This window comes from Carettochelys insculpta, chromosome 14 (genome assembly GCF_033958435.1).
Source record: "Carettochelys insculpta isolate YL-2023 chromosome 14, ASM3395843v1, whole genome shotgun sequence".
NCBI lineage: Eukaryota > Metazoa > Chordata > Testudines > Carettochelyidae > Carettochelys > Carettochelys insculpta.
The window spans coordinates 28,352,914-28,375,023 of NC_134150.1; the positions used below are offsets into that span (position 1 = coordinate 28,352,914).

Below are 22,110 nucleotides of genomic sequence, written 5' to 3' on the forward strand. Positions count from 1 at the left end.
AAAGATGTGTTAAAATATTCACACGCTCACAATTGTTAGCAAATGTTAATGAGGCGTACTAAAGACACCCTGTCTCCCACAATCTGCTTCTCATTAGGCACAAGAAAATCCCATGTTTGCACTTCTAGTTCTTTAATCTACAGTCGTTTACATTGTTTTCATAAACCTTTGTTTATGATTTCCCCTCATTCAGTTAAAACAACCTTTCTGCAGTAACATTAAGGGAGTCTTAGTTCCATATTCTGGGATGCCATGTTTGGTGCATTTAAGAGTCTACAGATCCCTTTAGCCCAATGGTAAAAATATATCCAGTACTATATATCCAGCACATTTTTGGATACACACTGTCCAGAAGCTGTCTTCTCTATTCAGAATATAAAGAAAAAACATATTTGCATTAATAAATATTTGTCATTTAGGCAGAATTAGGTGACTTCAATTGTGTATTATGCTTATAATCCAACAAAACACTGAAGGACATTATTAACTTTAGCCGTACAGATAGTCCAATTGAATTCATTGGAACTGCTCACCTTCTTTCAGCATCTGAGCACCATGCCTCAAGTGTCACGTGACCAGAATTTATCGTTGACTTTGAACTGCTGGGCTACTACTGACTTGGAGTGCAATATGAATGCTGATCCATGCACCCTCTCCCTTAAAGGTCAAAAATATGTAAAATCCTTTCTGCAGCAAGTTTTATTGGCCAGATTTTCAAAAGTATAAATTAGTTTATGCCAATTCGAGTGTGCCTGCATAGTCTGACAAGCAGGGTCCGAATGCATGAACTCTGACTTGTACATTAGGTGTAGCTTGGGCTAAAGTAATGTCTTCAGAAATGCAGCTAACAGGGATGGGGGCACTTTATCTAGTCTGAAGCATTGCTAAAGAAAAGTCAGTGGCTTCATTTTCCTATGTGTAGCCAAACCACACCCACACATACAAAAAACATATTTAGGAAAGTATGTTCACATTATACTGTCTCTCAACATCAGGTTAACTCCTTATAGGCTGGATGAAATTTTTCTGGGGATTTTTTTAATGGAAAATATTATTTCTTGAATATTGATATTTCCCACAGGGTAATGTTGATTTCCCCTCAAATATTAGAATTTCTGTTGAAAAAAATTGTCAGAACTTTAATTTCAAGTCAGGTTGACCAGAAATGAGACCAGGGGTCAGCAACCCCTGGTACAGGTGCCAAGATTGGCACGTGAGCCAATTTTCATCAGCATATAAGATGGGAGCTCAGCCCTACATGTCCTCCCCATGTAGCTGGGAGCTTGCTCAAAGCCATGCCACCTGTGGATTAACAAAAGACCAGATAATGCTACCAATTGCCACCTAAACGTTAAAGCTCTGCATCTTAATTTATTTATTAATCAAGCTGTTGTAAGTATGACTATTATTGACTGTAAAAATTATCACCAGCACTCAGACCGTGCATAGAGGTCAAAAGGTGAAATTTCAGCACTCTGCCTCAGAAAGGTTGCTGACCCCCTGCACTAGATTTTTTTTTTCAAATCACTTCAAAGTATATCTGCCTGAGCAGCCACAGTGCCTTCTGTGAGCTATAGTTTCACATGTGCCAGGCTCCCATTCTCTTTGGGGTTGGGCTTCTGGATGGGACATCAGCTCCCATTATACACTGCAAGCATAGTTCAACAACTATGCATTGTGCTGGCTCAGTCAAAGTGGGAGCTCACAATGTTTCATAGGAGATGAACTCCAAGTAAGAAGCCTGACCCATAAAGAAGGACAGGGACACAGGACAACTAAACTAGACTGCTTATGGGGCAGCACATTTAAGTAAAAATAGTTGGTTTACAGAGAAAAAAATATGAACATTCTTTTTGGAGCATTTTTGACAAAATATCAAAATGTATACACAAAGCAAACACTCTTTATAAAAAAAATCTTGTTTAATCAGAAATCAATTTTTCAACCAAGCTTACTTATCTCATTATACATCTATTAGAAAAAGGTAACTTCAATCTTAACTATAGGCAAACTAATGTCTCAGTAATGGTTCCTTTCAGATTTCCACAATGAAGAGTTTCAGGAAATGAATTAAATCATTATACTGTGAAACACATGCATAAAATACTGATATTATTTATATTACCCAAGACTGGATAATGAAGAAATACTGCTTCAAGCCATCCATGAACTAGAAAAATATGATCAAAGACAAATTAAATAAAAGTTCTGTATCATGCACCATGTCCTATAAGTGGAAGCCATGTGATGTAAAAGTACAAGTGATTTCTGAAGCATACAGCAGCTCCTCCTTATCATCAAGATTGCACTTAGTACCCAGAAGCTCCATCCTGGGGGCTTGCAGCAGAAATGTGTCCCATCCAATCCTAACTGCTGTGATAAGGCATAGAGAGAGAAGATTTCGTAAAGACTGCCGTGTCCTAGACTATTTAAGGTTTCAGAGATAATAAACAATACTATGAATTGCTCCTGGAAGCTAATTTGCTGCCTCAAGCATGAAGCTTTGCTGCATATTAGGAACAGCAGTACACATTGTACAGCATGTACATTTAATTCACTGGAGACGTTTACCAGGACCAATTATTGCATTGTTAGTCATAGTTAAAGAACAACATCTTTGAAATATATTCAGGAATCTTTCAGAAATATGTGCTAATAGCCCTTACAAACCTAGCAGTTTTTGCAGTGTTACTAATTTGTAAATCACACGGATCAGGGATTGGTAAAATCTAATAGAATGCATTTCTGAAATAGGATTTTCCCACTTGATTCTTGACAACCTGCATTTGCAACCATTCAGCTATTTGATTTTAGTACGGCTTTTCAATTATATTCTGGTGCTGTAGGGGAAAGGTTTTTGACAAAGGCACGACATAAACCATTTATACTGCAGTTCCATCATAGTTCCCATAGCTAAACTAGACTGGACAGTTCATTAAAAAGAAAAATTAATAGCACAAGGGTTGCAGGGAAACAATAAGAGATGATGACTGGCCTGTGGCAGCCCACTGAATTCATGTAGTGGGATAAAAATGATTCCCCTATCTCATAAATGAAGGTTTGTTCCAAGGTTTTAGGCAAACCCTGTCTGCCTAGTTCTTTGCAAGAAAAAGCTGTAAATCTGAGATACCTACTTGCTCCAAACAAGTAGTATTTTGGAACTTCTACAAAATATTAGCACATTGCTTTTATCCTAGTAGATTTTTTCCATTGCATATAACATATTCCATTAAACAAGAACAAATGTAACATATGTCAGGAAAGCATGTATTAACCCAGGAGAGATGAACTGTAAATTGAATGAACTCCCTGGACACCCAGGGCAAGTGGGAAGTGAATAGGCATAGACATGATGTCATCTCTTCACTCATTGGCCACTGCAGTTGGGCGCATAGTCTAGTAGCAAATTATCACCCCACAGACCAGAGCAAGGAGGAAGCGGAAGAATGGCAGCTGAGTGGTCCAATATTCCCTGGGGCTACTCCTGGCTAGTTCAATTTATGAGCTATCCTTCGCTTATGATTGTGCCCAAAGCACAATATAGTCCTAGCTATTCCTGGAAACTGCTTGTTTTCTGATTCAGCTAAACATTTCAGCTTTCACATTTTCCATGTAACTTTGAAAATCATCTTTATTAGAACAGAAAATGTGACAAGTGCACAGAAATATACTGCAATAGGGATGTATGAGTATTGTTACAACAACACTGGAACACTGTTTCCAAAGGATATTTCATGCAGTATAGCTTCTACAACCCCTTGAATGTCATTTTAGGTTAAGGGGGACAATTGTCTACTGACAGCAGTTGAATACTGGAAGGGCTCAAGACACATAGCCCAATTTATGCTGAAAATGAATTCTAGGAATGTGTAATGTACTAAGGTCTTTAAATGAGATTAACAGATTATCTATGAGGTATGCGTGGGGCAGTTAGCTGGTGGGCTTTCCAATGAGTATTGACTGGCACTTGCATGACTCCTCCTACTCTTACAAAGACTGCATAATAATCCGAAGAGAATCATTTTCAGCCCAGGTCTCTGACACTGGTGACAAATGATTTCTGTTGGGAAGCCCTGTATTTCTGCTCCTCCCGTCTCATCTGGTACCACGGCTGGGCATAGGATCCAACAAAAATGACTCCATCTTGAAAGGACTGCTAGCCAACCTGGCTTTTTAAAATGAGATAAAATCAGCCTTTACTATAATTATTATCTCATAATTGTTTTGGGTTAGGAAACCAAACATATGTGTGTGTGTGTGTGTGTGTGTATATATATATATATGTCGCCAGCTAAAATAAATAAATATAAAGGTACTCTTCTCTATTGAGCTCTGCCTATTTGTAGTTACAGATCTCACCTAAGATTATTAGAACTGAATTATCTTGGAAAAAGGAAAACATTTCTCTGTGTTTGCCAGTTTGCTAACAATGTGCAAATAATCTCATTTGGAGGACACTGTTCTTTTGTTGATTTGTAGATTCTCATTGCAAATCTTGCTATTTTATTGTTTGTCTAAAATTTTAACAGACTAGTGTACCCTTTTCCCTTACCTAAAAACACAAGAGGAAAAAAAAATGACTGTCCCCGGAAGCTGCCTTTGTTTTGATGAATCACAATGCACAAAATATTCCAAGGATAGCACAACCAAGTCTTTGTTAGGCTCTATCTCTGCATAGCCAATAGCCTACCAGTTAGTGCTGCTCTGTTGCATTCTTACAGCATAAACAAAGCAATACACAATTAGTGTATTCAAGGGGCCTGCAATGGACTTTACGTTAGCTGTGGAGTCCCTCCCTTATTCAGTTATAACCTTTCGGCAAATTATATTTATTTAAAAGATGTGTTCCTGTTTAATAAATATAGAAGAAATACAAACGTATTTTAATAGAGGAACTTATCTGTAGAGAATAGAGCAATTCATATTTTTTTAACACTATATTAAAAAGTGTGGAAAATGTTGAATGCTGTTAGAATATCTTCATATGTGGCTTTTTGTGGCCCAATTCTTATTCTTTTATTCAAATGTTGAAGGGGCTACAGAATGTGGCCCTACGAAATTACAGAATTAGCACATGCCATGTTATGAACCTGGAGTATGGGTCATTTTACAATCACTTTATTAAAATATGTCATTGCTTTGGGAAAAAATTAAGTAACTGGGGAGGCCAACCCTGATAACCTTACTCACGATGAGTACAATTGTACTGTAGGGAGAGTCCCACTGATCCCAGTAAATTCCAGAATCGGGGTTAACTAGTAAAAAATCAAAAACAATAAATACAATGATGTCATATGGACTATTTATTTTTCTTTGTATCCTGTGCATTCATTTCTTGCTTCCAAACAGAAAGTTTTCTTTCTTTGAAGTATGTGAGATTATTAACACTCTGCAGCAGTATTTGTTCTGATGACATAGAATCATTACTATATATCTAAGATATAAACCTGAGCCCCTGGGAAATTTTAAATAAGCTCGTATGATTTGCTAGTGGAAAGTAGTTAATTTTTATGCTTGTAATTATGCCTTGCTTAATGAGTGGGCATTTAGTGATCAATTACTTGTGCTTTCTCATTGTTCCAAAATTGTGTATTTGAGCCAATTTGTTTTATGGTATGAAAACAATAGCTAGATTTACTTATCCGTAGATAAAGTAGTTTGTGTGATGTTTGTAGGTGTGTGTGTGCATATTAAATCTATCTAAAATATAAATAACAGTGATGTTGCAGTCATATTGATCCCAGGGTATTAATCGGACAAGATGGGTGAGGTATTTTTTTTTTTTGGGCCATCACCTGGTGGTGAAAGAGACGAACTTTTAAGCTTACACACAGCTCTTCTTCAAGTATGGAAAAAGTACTGACCATGTCATAGCTAAAAGCGAGGTGGAACACATAACAGATAAGGAGTTAACAGAAGTTGCAAGAGACCATTCAAGATGAAATGAGCAGTTATATATACCGTTCAATCTGTATATTTTAGATAGAAAAGGTAGGTGAGATAATATTGTTTATCTTGTGAGGAAGGTACAGGCTTTCAGGCTACATAGAGCTCATGCCTGGGGAAAAAGCTATGTCTTGTATATCTAACATATACATATACAGATATGAGAATACAAATGTACAAATATAAACAAATATCTACATAAAAACTGTAGACTGGTGTGCAGGAATTTCAGGGGAGGTGGGTTGCTTTTCTGTAAATGGGGACTGCATTTTTTTAAAAAAAATTAAAGGCGTTCTAAAGACTCATGCAATCAGTGTGCATAACAGAAATTAATGAAAAATTTGAGTGGAAACAGTGCTTGGTAAAATGATTTTTTATATAACTTACTAAAAAATTATACAGTAGCAAAGGTACCTTCTGGCATCTTGCTCTAATATCATAAATGAAAAGCAATATTCCTTCATCCTCCTCCCTTTCCTGTTCTTAGCAGCCAAGAGCATGCTGGGAAATGTGGTCCCTTCCTTGCTCCATGGCCAGGTCTCTAGGCAGGGAGCTGGTCAAGGAATTACAGCTCCCAGGGTTCTTTGGGTTCTCCCATCATGCCCTGCACAGCACAACAGGAAGGAAGGAAGAAAAACTGGACATGGTGGAGGGTGCGTTCACACCCATTGCACACTACTGTCATGTGTACGGGCCTGAACTGTGAGATATTGATTTTTCTGTTTTAAAGTTTACATGAATATTCTTTGGCTGATCTTACGCATGTGTGCCTCATGGTGAATCTGCAGCTCATCACTACCTGTTTATGAAGGAAAGTCCATGCAATGGGAACACTGCCTCAAAAACTCCTTGTGAAGTTTCTGAGGCAGTGCCAAACTGAAAGCCTTTTCTGTCAAGAAAGAAATGTGCCCAACTAGTCACACAGATGCTCCTACAATCTTAGAATAATTCCTCACATCAGGCCTTCGTACTGCCTATGCAGCCTAACCATGTGATTTCCAGCAGCGCAGTGATTTATGTTTGTGGTTTTGGTGGAAGGAGACTGTGATCCTGAGCACCTCTGGGTTCATACCCAATTCATTACTCCAGTGATGTATGTGCAAAATATGCCAAAGTTATTATTTGAAAACTAATAGCGTATTAGCTATTAAATCATTGTAAAATGCATGTGATGTTAAAAATTCCTACTCTATAATGTTACTAGAATGTATTAAAGAATACAGCCTAGCACAGCAAAAGGTGATCAACAGGTCTGAGCTAGACAAATAATGTGGGTTTCACTCAATTAATATGTTACCATAAACAAAGTTTTCAAGCAAACCAGTGGTAGAACCAACTTGGTTTCTGCAGGCCAAAGAGAGACAGAAACTGAATCCCCAGAAGGTCTTCCTAACTTTGAGGCTTGTTTGGAAATAAATGGATCAGAGAGAGATTCCTTTTTTTTTTTTTTTCATATACAATGACAGTGGAAACATGCTGCTCATACTTTTGTGGAAGCTCCTGACTGAGAATCACTCAGCTAAGAGCTCAGAGTTATAGTAGTAATTCTATGTCATCAGAACGAACAACAGTGCTGCAGTCTTAACAATCTCATGTAGTTTAAAGAAAGCAGATTATGTTTTTGAAGGCGATAATTGCTGGGCAAAGAAGAATTGGTGAGAGAAACCATCTTAACCAAAGGCTGCACCTTGATAGTTTGGCTTAGTCTGCACTGCCCCTCACTTTCAGAAGGAGCATGTTAAAGCAACAAATCGAAAATGCTAATAAGAAACTGATATAAATATTTGTCACCTCATTTACATAATGTGGTCACTCGCCACATCGAAAGTTCTGCTTTCAAAATGCAAACTAGTTGTGCAGACAGGGTTCCATTGAAAGGAAGCCCTGCTTTCAAGCACCTTCTTCCTGAAAAAAAATTAGGAAGAAGGTGCTTTTGAAAGTGGGGCTTCCTTTTGAAGGAACCCTGCCTACACAGCTAGTTTGCATTTTGAAAGCCACATTTTCGATGCAGCAAGTAGCTCCCATTATGCAAATGAGGTGCTGAATATTTGTATCAGTGCCTCATTAGCATTTTCGATCCTCTGTATTTGCATGGGTCTTCCAAAAGGAAGGGGAAGTGTAGACGCAGCCACTAAGTTTTAAACTTTTAGATCTGTTTTTTTTTCACTTTTATATCCTTATGACAATCTTTATGTTCATTTCTTTTACTTAGAATCACTGAAGTTATATCCTGTTGTTAATAAACATGATTTATTTTTAATCTAAACTAAATCAATTCCGTGTTCAAACTGAAGAAATTATTGGCTCTGGCTAATGTGACAAGCTATTGGGTATTGCCCTATTAAAGACACAAACAAACTTAATTTGTCTGAATGGTCTAGGAGAGGGATGGACACGTCAGAGCAGACTATTTTGGGGAAATTCGGAACTACAGTGTATTTGAGTTATCTAGCTAGTAGTTACCAAGGCTGATGGAGACCAGAAAATTGGCTGTCACATGACAAGTAGGTGGCTGGAGTCTGAGCACTGAGTCAGGGCTGTTTATCACAAAATATTAGATGCATGCTTGTATTCTTTTTGAGAGCATACAGACAGAGAGCTAAAGCAGCAGAGTATTTTCAGAGCATTCTGGGTTATAAGAGAACCAGTAACACAATCTTCTGCTGGCCTGGTCTCAAGCCTGGAATAACATAAAGTGCTGGGATGTAGACTGAGGAAATGAAGTCTGATACCAGGGATTAAATACAACAAGCCATGATAAAATAAGCATATCAATACACACCTAAATATTGTCAGAGTGACCATCTTGAGTCCAAATGGTTTGGTGGAAAGTAGCTGTTTTCTACTGAAGTTGCAAACCATTCCACTTTGGTTTTATGTTGAATTCTACAACTGGTGGATTCCTTTGTCATGGATGTCATCTTTGGGTTAGCATAATATTTAACTGTATGAGTGCATATTCCTCAAAATGTTTCCATCTACAGCCAGTCTTATCTCTTTGAAAAATTAGCCATCACTTCTCATATGTTGAGAAAGTTCTAATGCCAGTCCTTACGGCTTTTAGTGCAGAAACTTACCCTCTAGTTGCCAAATTAAGTAAAAATCAGCATACACCCTAACTTCTTCCATTTGGTTCTGATGTGATGTAAACTGTTTGGGAAGCCTTTCATATATTTAAGCTTTTCCCGCAGATCTGCCATGTGACTATATACTTCCACATGTATCCATAGCCTCCCTCCCAAAGCCCCTTCTTTTACACAGACTTTTCAGTTTTCCTCTGTATCCCAGTTTGTACAGTTGACCATCTGTAGAGTACCTGAAATGCCTTTTTTTTTTTTTTTTTTTGTGAACAAACCTCATTTATGGTCTTCACTAACTTAAAGGCAGGGCCTTGTACTAGGTAAGAATACTGTAGTGCTTTCTCTCCTCATCTGGGGAGACACAGATTTCACAAGTAATTTTGTGAGGTAGGTTAAAACAGTTGCCCAGCTACTAAAAGAAGGTAAGTTGAGACATGAAGAAACTAAATGATTTTAAAAAGGCCAGCCAGCAACTCAGTGGCAACACCAGCATAACAGTTCAGGAATTCTTAAATCAATGCCCAGTCCATTTCATGCACTTCTAAAATGATGCTTCATATACTCCTCATTTCTAACATTATGTTTCTTTGGAGCATATTATATAAAAATAACTGTTCATAAATATACCTACAGAAATTCTTTTCTATGATTTTTCATTTGCTTATTCCAAGGGGACTTCGAAGGAGGCGGGGTCCTTTCGAAAAGGAGCCCCATCTGGACGAGACGCGCGGCGGCAAGCTGCGTCAATTTCAAAGTTCCGCGGCCGCCCGCATGCTAATGAAGTGCTGAATATGTATTTCAGCGCTTCATTAGTAAACTTCAAAATGGATATTTGCGTGGCCATTTCGAAGTTTGGGGCTCATGTAGATGTAGCCATAGTGGCATTAGTCTACCTAAATTATGCTAGAATTGTTATTTGGGTGTATCTATTCTGGTCAATTTATCACATGTAGACAAGGCTGAAGAGCAAACAGTAAACTCAAGTAAAATAATGAGTTTATGCTATCTCTTGGTCTCTGATGGGAAAGTAGGACTATGTACAATTCATTGTACATGGTATTAGATTCCCCACTGAGTTATGCTTTCACCATAGTACCCCAAAACCCTGACAGCAGAAAGATACCTGGTGATGGGGAGTCAAGCTTCCCATGGCTTCTACTTTACTAAGGGTCCTATAGCTCATCCAAAATTGGTGGAACTAACTAAGGAATGGAAGACAAGCTATGCACTGATTCAGCACATCCCGAGCTACCCACTCCTGGCTGTATCGACACCCCACAGCAATGTTAAAGTTGTCCTCTCAAGGCAGACTCTCTCAGGGAGGGGAATGCTACAAACAGCATACCTGCTGGCTTAGTTTCAATCAGCACTTTGTGAACTGGAGGAGGTAACTCAAAATTATTCACTTCAGCAGGTTGAAGTAAGGGAAGGAGTTTGTTCAGTATACATACAGAATCATAGAAATGTAGGATGGGAAGAGACCCTGACAGGTCAGCCAGGGCTGCATGGAAGAAGGACTGCCTAAACGATCTGGTCGGTGTTTATCTAACCTGCTTGTAAAACCCTCTTATGACAGCGATTCCACAGCTTCCCCAGATAATTTGTCCTTGACTGTAAGGAAGCTTTTTATAATGTCCAATCTAACTCTCCCTTACTGCAATGTAATCCCATTACTTCCGTGGAATCATAGAAAACTACTATAGAATCATATACTATTTGTTTCAGTGAGTCTACTTGCAGTTGTTAGCATTTGAAACCATTCAAAATCATCCTTCATTTGGCCTTCGATTCTGACTTTCTGTCTCAATGTTTTATTTCGTATAAATCAAATTAGCTATCAAGAAGGATATGAGAGGGTAATTTAGCCCTTATTTGGAATGAGTGCTTAGTAAAGAAATGCTTAGAGCAGGTTTAAAACAAGAACACAACATATAATTGGAAGTAACTTGACTTTAGTTGTCAGTTATTTTCCCCACTGGGCATCATCTGTTTTCACTTACTTATATAATAGCAACCCATATTGAACTAAAGTGGACCGAGGCTATGGTTATATTGGATTTTGAGCACATAGTAAATGATGAGATTTACACTTTACTCTGAGATGCACAAGTACACAATTATTATTTAAAATAAACTCCTTCAAGAGTGTAGTCATTATTTCAAATGGCTCTATCAGTCAGTGAGTTCTTTAATAAGACTACCTTTCTTATACTAGTTGCTTTCCTTCAGAGTTTGTGCCTAAAAACAGACAGTCTATGTCACATTTATCTCAAATGGATCTCCCCAGGGCAGCAAGTAAATGTAAAACTCTGTTTACAACCATTTTTCATTTCCCAAGCCTTTTAATATCAGTCTCTCAGGCCTATTGCTGTGTCATTCAGTTGGTAATGTACTAAGTTGTCTTGTCTCTTTCACTGCTTGTATTGGACACAGTGCTTGGCAATTTCACTCTCCTTGAATGACTACAAATTAAACTAAATTCAGAGGAAAATAATTTCCGTCAGTGATGATTTCAGAGGTAGATACTGAAAAGGAATATCACACTCTTACTTTGACTTCTTCTTCCTATGGAATGGGTTTTTATTTCAAAAGAGATATTTTAATCTATGGTTTCCTGATATTGATTTGTAAAACTGCCAAAGGGAAAAAAAAATGGCTAAATTTCAAAAGCTGTTCATAGGAAGGCCTTGGGATTATTAGTTTTAAACATCACAATAATTCAATACAATGCTGTAAAACATAGTTTAAAATGCAGAGCATTAGTGTCCCTTGCATAAATCTATACTGAATATTATCCCATGAAACTACAAAAACTTATTTATATTATTATTGGTTTGTATTATCATCCCAGCTAGGACCCTTACTGAAAGACAGGACACTAGTGTGTGAGGTTCTGTACAAATATTGAACACACTGAATTGTCTCATTGAAGACAATGGAATTATTCACAGTGCGTTAACTTGAGCAGATGCATAAATCATTGTAGGATAGAATTCTCAATTTCGGAATTAAGGTGATAATAATTTATGGTCTAATTCTTCAATCAATGAAGTCAAATAGGAAATATTGATAATTTTGGACCTAAGCAGTATTAGGTACGTCTGCACTAGTGCTGGAAGGTATGAATTCCAGCACAAGCAGCCATACATGTCTGTGCTGTCTCTGATTAAGGTATTGTCTTAAAAATCAATGGGTAGCCCCAAGGGGAAGGAAAAGGATAAATACCCAAGTACTGTGCTGTCTGTAACCATAAGTAATGCATTGCCTGGTTGTACAGTTTCCTACAGGAACAAGGATACATAAGTTTGTCTGACAGTGCAACAGTGTTTTAGAAAAGAGAGACTACATCTAAACATGTCATTGTGCAATGCTACTTGAATATGTATTTTTACTTTGCCTAATAAAATTCTCAGTACATAACTAGATTTACTGAGCTTCCTTTATGTGACATTTTCTTTAACTGAGAAAAAAGCAGGAGCAGAGAATACATTTTTTCTGAAAAAAACATTAAATTAAAACTGAATACCTATCAATCAGAGTGCAATGATGCTTTCTGATTACAGCTGTACTGCTTACAACCTCAGTTTTAGGCAGTAAGAGTGGATAATCCTGTCAGATTTCAAGAATTGTGTTTATTAATTTAAATATATTTTGAAGCAGCTTATGAATTGAGTAATACAATTATTAGCCAAGAATAAAAGCCAAATTCCTCCTTCTTTCTCATCACCCCCTGCCAAAAAAAAAAAACCTCCCACAAAATGAACTGACCATATCAAACCAATCCATGATCAATAAATATATATATAATCCCTCTCCCCAATGAACCCACGTATATCTGTCCATTCTCCACTCCTCATCTCATCTCCCTCAATAAAACATAAAAGACTTGTTAATATTCATTAGTTACTTTAAAGATGAACAATATTGGCCTCTATTGTACCACTTTGGTTTCAAGATCCAAACAGGACACTGGCTCCATCTCATTTAAACTGAGCAACTCGTGGTCTGAGTTTCTCTCATGAGTTCATCTGTGCTCATATCATTCAAATATAGAGATTGTGCATTAGGCATCCAGCTCCCAGGGTGTTAGGCTGAGATCCTGGGGTTGACATGAGTAATGACTAAGGGTATGTCTTCACTACAGTAATGATTGACACTACCACGGTCAGTCTTCCAGAGTTGAATATAGTGCATCTGGTAGGGATGTGTGAAATGAAGCTCACAGGGAACCCCCTCCTTCCCCTGTAGCAGTAAGGGAAGTTGATGAGAGTGTTTGCTCCCCTCAATCTACTGCAATGCAGATGGTGCAGAAGCTCAAGCAACTCCAGCTATGTAATTAAAACATCTGGAGTTGCATCTCTTAATTCAACCTTCCCCTTTGGTGTAGACCTGGTGATGCTCAGATATAATCAGGAGGCAAGGGTTAGTATGCAGTTGCACTGTCCCAGGAGCAAATATGGATCCATCTGGTCCCTGTTGTGTGCCGGTTAATGGGTGTGTTGGGGAAATGGAATTAAGGCTCTATCCATTACATACTGTTGAAGCACATGACTTCTCTGTGTTTAGTCAGCTAACATTCAGCTTTATTGAATTCAGTAAGGCAACAGATGAGCCAAACTGGACAAGAGTAAAACCAGGTCCAGCAAGGCTGCTTGATGCAGCTAACTCTGATAGTTTATACCCTTACACAACAAGTCCAGTGCCAGAGGCAATTAGTTAGAGAAACATAAATCATTTTCAGAGAGGAAACTGTTATCAGCAAGGAGGAACAGGTGTCAGGGAGTAGGAGCCCCAAATCCAAACAGTTCATTAATGCTTTCCATAGAGCTCATCCTCCCTGCCATTCCCAAATAGGTGAGGAAAAGTTCAAGCTCTTGTGTACGTGCAGAAATAAGAAATGCAAAATGGCTTCTATATAAAATGGCTTCCACAGTACCTATCTGAGCAGTCATGGGAATACCATGGTCATAGTCATAGCAGCTCCTCCTGCAGTTGTCCTGCTTGTGTTCTGACCCACAATGTGTACAGACCATTCACACAAGGGAAAACTCACATTCTTGTGTGCATGGCTCACAATGTGACTTAGAGCTGAACCTTTGAGATTTTATAAGACAACATCCTTAAACTTCATTGGAAGATAATCTGGAGCAATTTACAGTACTTAATGACTAAATGAAATATGTACTTGTTCATCTGTTAGTACTAAATTCTGCTCTAACAATGCTTAATAAAGTGTCAACGAACTCTCTGGGGATTGAGAGAACATTTCTCTTTTTCTTTTGTGACTGAAATTGTGACTAAAACTGCGAACTCATTTAGATGGAATTTTTGAAATTTTATTGAATATTCTTGTAGTAGCTTTCAAAATACTATCATCCACCATTTTCCTAATGACAGTATACTCTTGGATATATGTTACCACATGTATTTTGGAGAAACATTTACCCTGTGTCTACATGAGCCCCTTCCTTTTGGAAGGGGCATGGTATGAGTGGGTTAGAAAGATGCTAATGAAGCTATTCCATGAATATGCAGTGCCTGATTAGCATAATGGCATCCGTAGTGATTCGAAAGTGTGGCTTTTCAAATCGCGTGCCGCCCGTGGAGACTGGGACCTTCCGAAAGGACCCCCCAGTTTTTGAAAGTCCCTTCTTCCTAACACCATATAGGAAGAAGGGGCTTTTGAAAACTGGGGGGGTCCTTTCGGAATGTCCCCATCTCCATGGGTGGCACACAATTCAAAAGCCGCAATTTCGAATCACCGTGGCCGCCATTATGCTAATGAGGCACTGCATATTCATGGCAGCACCTCATTAGCGTCTTTCGAAACTGCTCATTAACATGCCCCTTCCGAAAGGAAAGGGCTCATGTAGACCCAGCCTTACTGTTTTAATATATGATGCGGCAGTTCTGGGATAAACAAAGCAATTGTTTAGGCTACGGTACTTTGTCACATGGTCATTTAATAGAAGCATGAACAGGAAATAAGTCTGGCTTTATTGGGGTTATTTCTACTATATATAGAAACAAATTAAGTTGGCTAGACATAACTTCCAAAACTGTGGCTTTGTCATTAAAATAATCTCTGCTGACTCCTTAGTTTTGTCTATGATTCATACGTTAACAGCCAGCACAATTTTCATCCAAGAAAATTTGAAACTGAGGTTTTGTAGGGAAAGCTATCTTTTTACAGAGAAAATTGTTTTAGTATGATGGACCTAAATTGTGCTTTGTTATGCTGTCATAACACCGTTTACTGCTCAGCTATAAAAGAGGGCAAAATTTGGGTAATGTTTGCCCTTTGGAAGTATTCAAAGGAACTTCAAAGCTTTACTATTTGGCATCCCATGGAGCTGGGGATGCTGCATAATAAAATGTGCCAGTTTTTGGACCTGGGGCCAGCTATGGCTCCACTCTGTGTCCCTCCCACCCCACCAGGCAGTGGACAGCTGGCCCTGCTGTGCACTTCCCAGGCCAAGCAGAGGGCAACCAGACTTGTGGCAGCTGCAGCAGTCAGGCCCAGCCAGGCGTGCTAGTTAACTGAATGTGCCAGTTATCCAAGTGCCACACAACCAGGCTTTCTCTGTATCTACAATATAGTTAAAATCAATTTAGATTGGCTACTCCCTTTAAGAATGGTTCTGCTAAACCATTTTGGTAAGTTGTCTCAGTGTGTCCTTCAGATAGGCCCTAAGCCTAAAAGAAAGAAAGAATAGCCTCATCTGATCAGCTCCTCAGTACCTCTTGCAGGAACCAATCAGAAGTACAATCCTGGGTGCTGCGAAAGCACAGGACCTGCTCAATTCATGCATTCTGAGGAGCACATTGTTCCAAAAAGGGAAGTACTATGACTATATTCTTAGCTTGCAAGACCCCATAGAGTACGTCTGTGGTATCCAAGGGAGTACATTGCACTGGTAGAATGTGATTCATGGCTAAAAGAGAAACAGTGCTTACTAGGCTCAATGGAGGGCTGTTTTTTTTCAATTATGTATTTCTAATAAAGTATATTTTTATTTGCATTTTCAACAGGACTGAAGCTCAGCCTCCATTTTTACAGGTTTTATTTTCACCTGCATTTTTATATCTGCCAATCAAATTGCACACGTAAAGCAGAGTACTTGCGACTTAATTTATTTTTCTCTTGAAATCATATTGCTAGAAGTAAGTGCCCATAGAGAAAGGTTCATCTTCATGACTCAGGCAGACCTCACTACAGCTATGTCTACACTAGAAGTTTTTGTCAGCAAAATGGCTGATTAGCCAACCAAACCCACAGAGCATCCAGATTTCCAAGGTGTTTTATCAACAGTAAGTTGAGAGAATGCAGCACTTCTGTCAACAGCTGTACCCTGCTACCCATGAGGAATAATGCCTTGGTTGACAGAGATCTGTCAACAGAAAACCAGACCAGATATTCTGTGGGGCCCTCTGTAGACAGACAGGGCTTCTGGGACACTGGGCAGCCCTGTCTGCTGTGTTTCTGGGTTGGCTATTTTGCCAATAGAGTGATCTGCTCGGCAGGTTGGCTGCAATCCGTCAATAGAAGTTGTTTCAGAAGATATCTTCTGGCAAAATCTTCTGTCAACAAATCCCTGTAATCTAGACATAGCCTACATGTTACATATTTGCAGTACAGATTATTTTAAATGTTAAGTTAACCTTGTGTGTCATATCTCAAGTAAAAGCAGGTTTGTCCATTGATAGCCAGTGAGTTATTTTCTATTTTAATAGTGTGAGATAGCTGATTAATTCTTGTTTTTATGGTGGGTCAATCATTCAATCTCTAAAAAGTACCAGAATTTGCTTCACATACAATAGGCAGTCCTGTGGAACCTTAGAGACTAACAAATTTATTAGGCCATGATAATTTGTTAGTAATTAAAACTTACTGTCCTATGCTAGACCCATTTTGTCCCAAACCCTGTCACAGTATCTAATCAGGTATACAAAAAGGCTACGTCTACGCTAGAAGCATCTCTCTAAAGAAGTAACTGTTGGAAGAGATGTTCCAAGAAAACTTTTGTCGACAGATCGCATCTACACCTAAAAACAAATCAATCTTTTGATCTACTCTGTCAACAAAAGGGCCCCTATGAGCATCTACACAGCTTCTTTGTTGATAGTTTCTTTAAACAGAGCACGTGTTGAGTGTAGATGCTCTGCGAGTTTTGTTGACAAAAACCCCAGTTCTGTCTACAAAACTCTCTAATGTAGATGTAGCCAAAGAGGGTAAGGCTAGACTTCCAGTCTTCTTTAAGGGAAATACATTGTTTTGAAATAAAAAAAAATCTTATTACGCTATTACAAGCAACAGTGACAAAACTAGGATGTGGTATTTAGGGCAATCTGGATAGATGGCTATCCATATTGTTTGCCAAAGTTTCAGAATAGTACAATCTTTATGTAGAGTTAATTGAGTAATCATAATAATTTTAAAGCAGTTATTTCCAACTAATGGTTGATTGAAGAAGGACAAAAAGCACAATAAATTATTGTAACATTTTTATCTACATGTAAAGTAGTACAGTGTTTGAATAAATCTGTTGTAAATTGTGGCTTTCTGAACATTAACCAGAGCACATTCCAATCATCTGCTGCAAGTTCAGTTCCCAGATCTGCCTGCCATGCTTGGAGAGTGATGTATTTTTCCATCAGAGTTGGCCAAAAAACAATAATTGGTTTATAAATTGTTCAGCTGTTTTTTCCACATTGTCTCATTGAAGAAATACACTGTTTTTAACCTGGAAGTTACTTTTAAATTGTTGAAATGACTTGAGTTAATTGTTTTGGAAGTAAGCCTCCTTTCTTTTTGAAGAGGCTGATGTCCTTAGGGTTTTAGTTATCTTGCTGTTGTTATACCTTAACTTAGCAGCATCTCATAGAGCTAAAAGTCTGATATAAAGTTATTAACTTTCCTTATGAAGATAGATTTGGAATTTACTTGCTACTGGGCAAAATGACTGTGCTGCCATGATCAATTCTGTGCTTACAGGATTGGGCTCTTAAAAAAAAGCCACTTTTAGGTGCTATATTTGCTTATGTATTAGGAATACATAACCCTATTGCTCACACAAGTAGATCGAAAAATAAAGGATTGGCGGCAATTACCATTTTAAATCCTAATTAGTAAATTAAGTATGGATGTGTGGTTAATGTTTTGTGTCTAGTGCTTCACACCTCAATAACTATAGTAAACACTTGTATGCATCTGCATGTCTGTTCCATTATTTTAAAGCATCTTGTAAAGAGCCTTTGCTTATAATTATATAAAAATACTGCTAATAAAAATCTACAATGTTCCGGATATTGTAGAATATTTGGATGCTTGCTTATCTTAACTGTTGGTTGCATCATTTGAAGCTAACAATCTGGAGAACAGGGTTCAAATATACAGGGTTGTTTTTCTTTTTATATTTGTATTTTAAAATCTATTAATTCAAAGGGTTCACTTGATAAGCCTGCTATAAAATAAGCCAAAACAATGCACCAACAGCAAAATAGGACAACAGTTTCTATTCATTATTACTGGAGTGTTGGGCCTTATTACAAAAATCTGCCAGTGTTTTTAACTACAGTACTTCAGAATAGCATACTTCCTGTAGGTGTATAACTTCCTATAACTTCTACATCACGGTGCTTCATTAATTTGAAACTGCTGCTGAAACACATCCGTACTGAAGGTTAAGTGAGTGCCATTATGCCATAGCTACAGTATTTAGAGTTTTGGTTGTGCCCAAATGGATGAATGGAGACAAAAACATCCCTCTGCAAGACTACAGAGCCTGCTTGTTGTGAGTTAAATCGCTCCTTTGAGTGGATAGGTGTAACTCTAGATTTACACCTGTGGAACTGAGAGGAGGACTTGGCTACATATTTAAGATAGTGTTTCTAAATAGTGAGCTAGATTTAGGGTTTATTTACTTTACTGGGAGTGACACTTAGCCAGTACGCATCAAATAATAATTGCTGCAATTTGGCTTTTCTGCACAAAAATAAGAGAGTCTGTTTTCATTTGTCTCTAAAAATGAGGTATTATTAGAGAAAAAATGAAATGATTGTTCCATGGTGATGTTTCTTCATAAATAAACTACTAATAAAACAGAATAAAATCCTATTTTTTCAGTCTCTTATTTCAGCTTCCAGCCCTTTTAGTGTCAAAAATAAATTTGTCTTATCAGCAACATGGCAAAGCTCAGAAAAGACAGCTCTGACTAAACCCTTTGTTTCTTCATGCAATCCACAGTTTATACTTAATATGGATTTCTAAAATGTTAAAGCATTTTTTCTGGGCCAAATAGGAGGAATTCTGTCCTTCCATGGCCCAAGGAAAATAATATTAAAAAAGTAAATGGCTATTTTAAAATAATCTTATTAAATATGCCTGGGAATGAAAAGTCAAATTCTTCTGTGTTAGATTGTGAACTCAAATGTATGCATGAGGCTACAACCACTGCAATATCTTGCTTAAGACTGTTTCTGGTTTATACCAAATAAGACCAACTTCTTTGATTTTTTTTATTAAAAACACAGTATTTTCCTGCCAAATGTTTACCATACCATATTTCTCAGACTTAAATCTACATGAGTACAATGAGAGGAGAGTTTAAATAGGATTTGGAGAAGGGGATGCTAAACGTGTAGCATTTTTACTGGGAGAGAGTTGAGACTGAAGTTCATTTTCTGGGATGTGGCTGTTCTAACAGTGAGCTATGTGTTTTGCGTAGAAGGCACAGAGAGTGTGTATCATTAACTCTTTGGTTCCTCATCTTTTTGTGTTACATACATTATTACGGAGGATCTTTAAAAAGCACAGAACATTGTGTGTGTACTAGAGAAGGAAGTGGAAAATGTATGTGTGTATATGTCTTGAATATGGCTTTAAATTAGTATTTTGTTAACAATCCATAGAAGATGCAAAGTGAATTTCTCAGACCCCCTAAAACGAATGTTCCAGGAACATAAAAGTTGGTTTCTCCAAGTGCTGGAATTTGGGCTGCTGGTTTCCAATTTACACAGGGGTTACAGTTGGTTCAATGGCCGTCAGCACCCCCACTATACAAATTGATCTAGCACAGCAGAGTACAGATGTGCCTTAAATAAAGACTAAAAAACATTGTACAGGAAGTTCAAGGGGTATATGCAAGTGGATTGATTAGACAGCTTGTTAGTACCGGTAGTGTAGTCCTTAGTGCAGTTTGCCTGTGTTAGACAATCTCATGGTTGGCTCTGACCTCTTGTGCATATGAGGAGGATATCTATACTGCAGTGAAGATCCCTTGTCATCAAGTCCCAGAGACTGGGTCAATTGACTTCATCTTGCAGCACTAAACATTGCAGTCGAGCATTCAGGCTGGGCTAGACATTAGGCTTTGAGACTCTTGCCACTCGTGGGTTTCAAAACCCAGATCCCAGCCTAAGCCCAAAAGTTTACACTGCAATTTTTAGCCTAGAAGCCTACGCTTGAGTCAACTGACCCAACCCATTTGCAGTCATTGGTCTTTTAATACACAGTAGATGTACCTCAGTGACAATTGGAATGGGAGCTGCTTCCAAAGGTCACATTATTAAAGAGCATTTAGCTGTTTCTACTAAATCCTGATGGTAAAGGTTGGTGAAGCAGTAGTGGCAATGGGAGCACTGTGGTTTGGGAGTGCTTCTAAGCACTCACTAATGAGGTTTTTTTAGACTACTGGATGTAAGCTCCAACCTATTTGTTCACCATTTTCTACTGAGTTAAGCGCATGGTGTCAGGCCCGTTGACAGGGAAAGGCAAGTGAGATAGTTGCATAGGGGGCCGGTGATTCAAAGGGGTCCAGAGCTCCCAGCTGGTGCCGCTGTTGGTGCAGCAGTGGCCAAAGCCCCAGGCCCCTTTGAAAAGCCATGGAAGCACAACTCTGCCACTCTGTGCATCTCTGAGGGCTGTGGGGAAGGGCCCAGTGCCATGCTGTGAGCAGCACTAAAGGCTGACTTCTCTCAGACTGCCCCTTCTGCATGAGGATCTGCTCCTTCTGAGAATGGTGAGCGGGGCTCCCCCACACATTTTCTCCAGGCCCTCGGTGGCTATCAGCCCTGCTGATGTGGGGGAAGTTATCACTGACAAACTCTTCACTAAACAAAAAGGCATTTTATTGGAAAAGAACTAGAAAAAAACATGTTTAGCCTATTCATAGTTGGTAGTAATTATAACAAATTATTATTTTCCTATGAAAACTTTTTGATTACTGTTATTTTCTTTACATGGACAATGGGTATTAAACCTGTGCTAAGTTGGTAGTAGTTTCATTTCAGAAATTCTAGTTGGCTTATAATTGTCTTTTCTGAAAAAGGGAAAGACTAATGCTTTTCTCCACTCTTCTTTCTTTCAGCAGTTAAGCTGGGAATCTGCAGAGCATTAAAGTGATACACTTAATGAGAGTTGGCATCCTATATGCAGAACATTACATCTGAAATTTTCCGGTAGACCCAAGGTTTCTACTTCAGAGACAGCTCTGGGTGGAAGGAGTAGATTATCAAATACTCCTGTGCCTATAAATTAACCAAAAATGAAGGAGGACAGTTGTTTACATGCTGCTCTTATCTGCCTGGGCATGCTGTATTACAGCCAGGCCATGTCTACAGAGAAGCTCAACCATTTAGGGCCGTCACTTCATGGTCACCATGAAAAAGGAAAAGAAGGGCAAGTTCTGCATCGTTCAAAAAGAGGCTGGGTGTGGAATCAATTCTTTGTAATAGAAGAATACACCGGACCAGATCCTGTACTAGTTGGCAGGGTGAGAAATGTGTTATTCATTTTCATTTGTACTGTATTTTAGTAGTTGCTATTTCCTATCTCATTGCTGTGTGAGCTGCTTTTTTTGCTGAAATTTATAGTATTAATCATTTCATCTGTAGCTCAATAACAGTCTGATCAAAAGTGTATTGAAATCAAGAAGAGTCTTTCCATTGACTTCAGTGTATTTTGACTTCAGTCCTGGGAGCAGTAGGTTCTCTGCTAGGACTAGAAGGATTATTTGCACAAAAGGCCTGGTTCTGAGTGTGTCTACTGCATCCCAGTAATTCCTCATGCCATTCTTAATTGTGG

At 38.4% G+C, this 22,110-nt stretch overlaps 1 protein-coding gene across 5 annotated transcripts in view; it reads left to right on the forward strand.

Annotated features, from left to right (window-relative positions):
- The window catches only part of CDH11 (cadherin 11), a 138,533-nt gene that overhangs the window by 80,078 nt on the left and 36,345 nt on the right, over positions 1–22,110 (forward strand). For all 5 annotated transcript variants that reach the window (XM_075008323.1, XM_075008328.1, XM_075008324.1 and 2 more), the window contains one exon: positions 21,395–21,799. In XM_075008323.1, coding sequence (XP_074864424.1) covers positions 21,572–21,799 — 228 coding nt within the window. In that variant the 5' untranslated portion in view covers positions 21,395–21,571. The remainder of the gene's footprint in view (positions 1–21,394; positions 21,800–22,110) is intronic.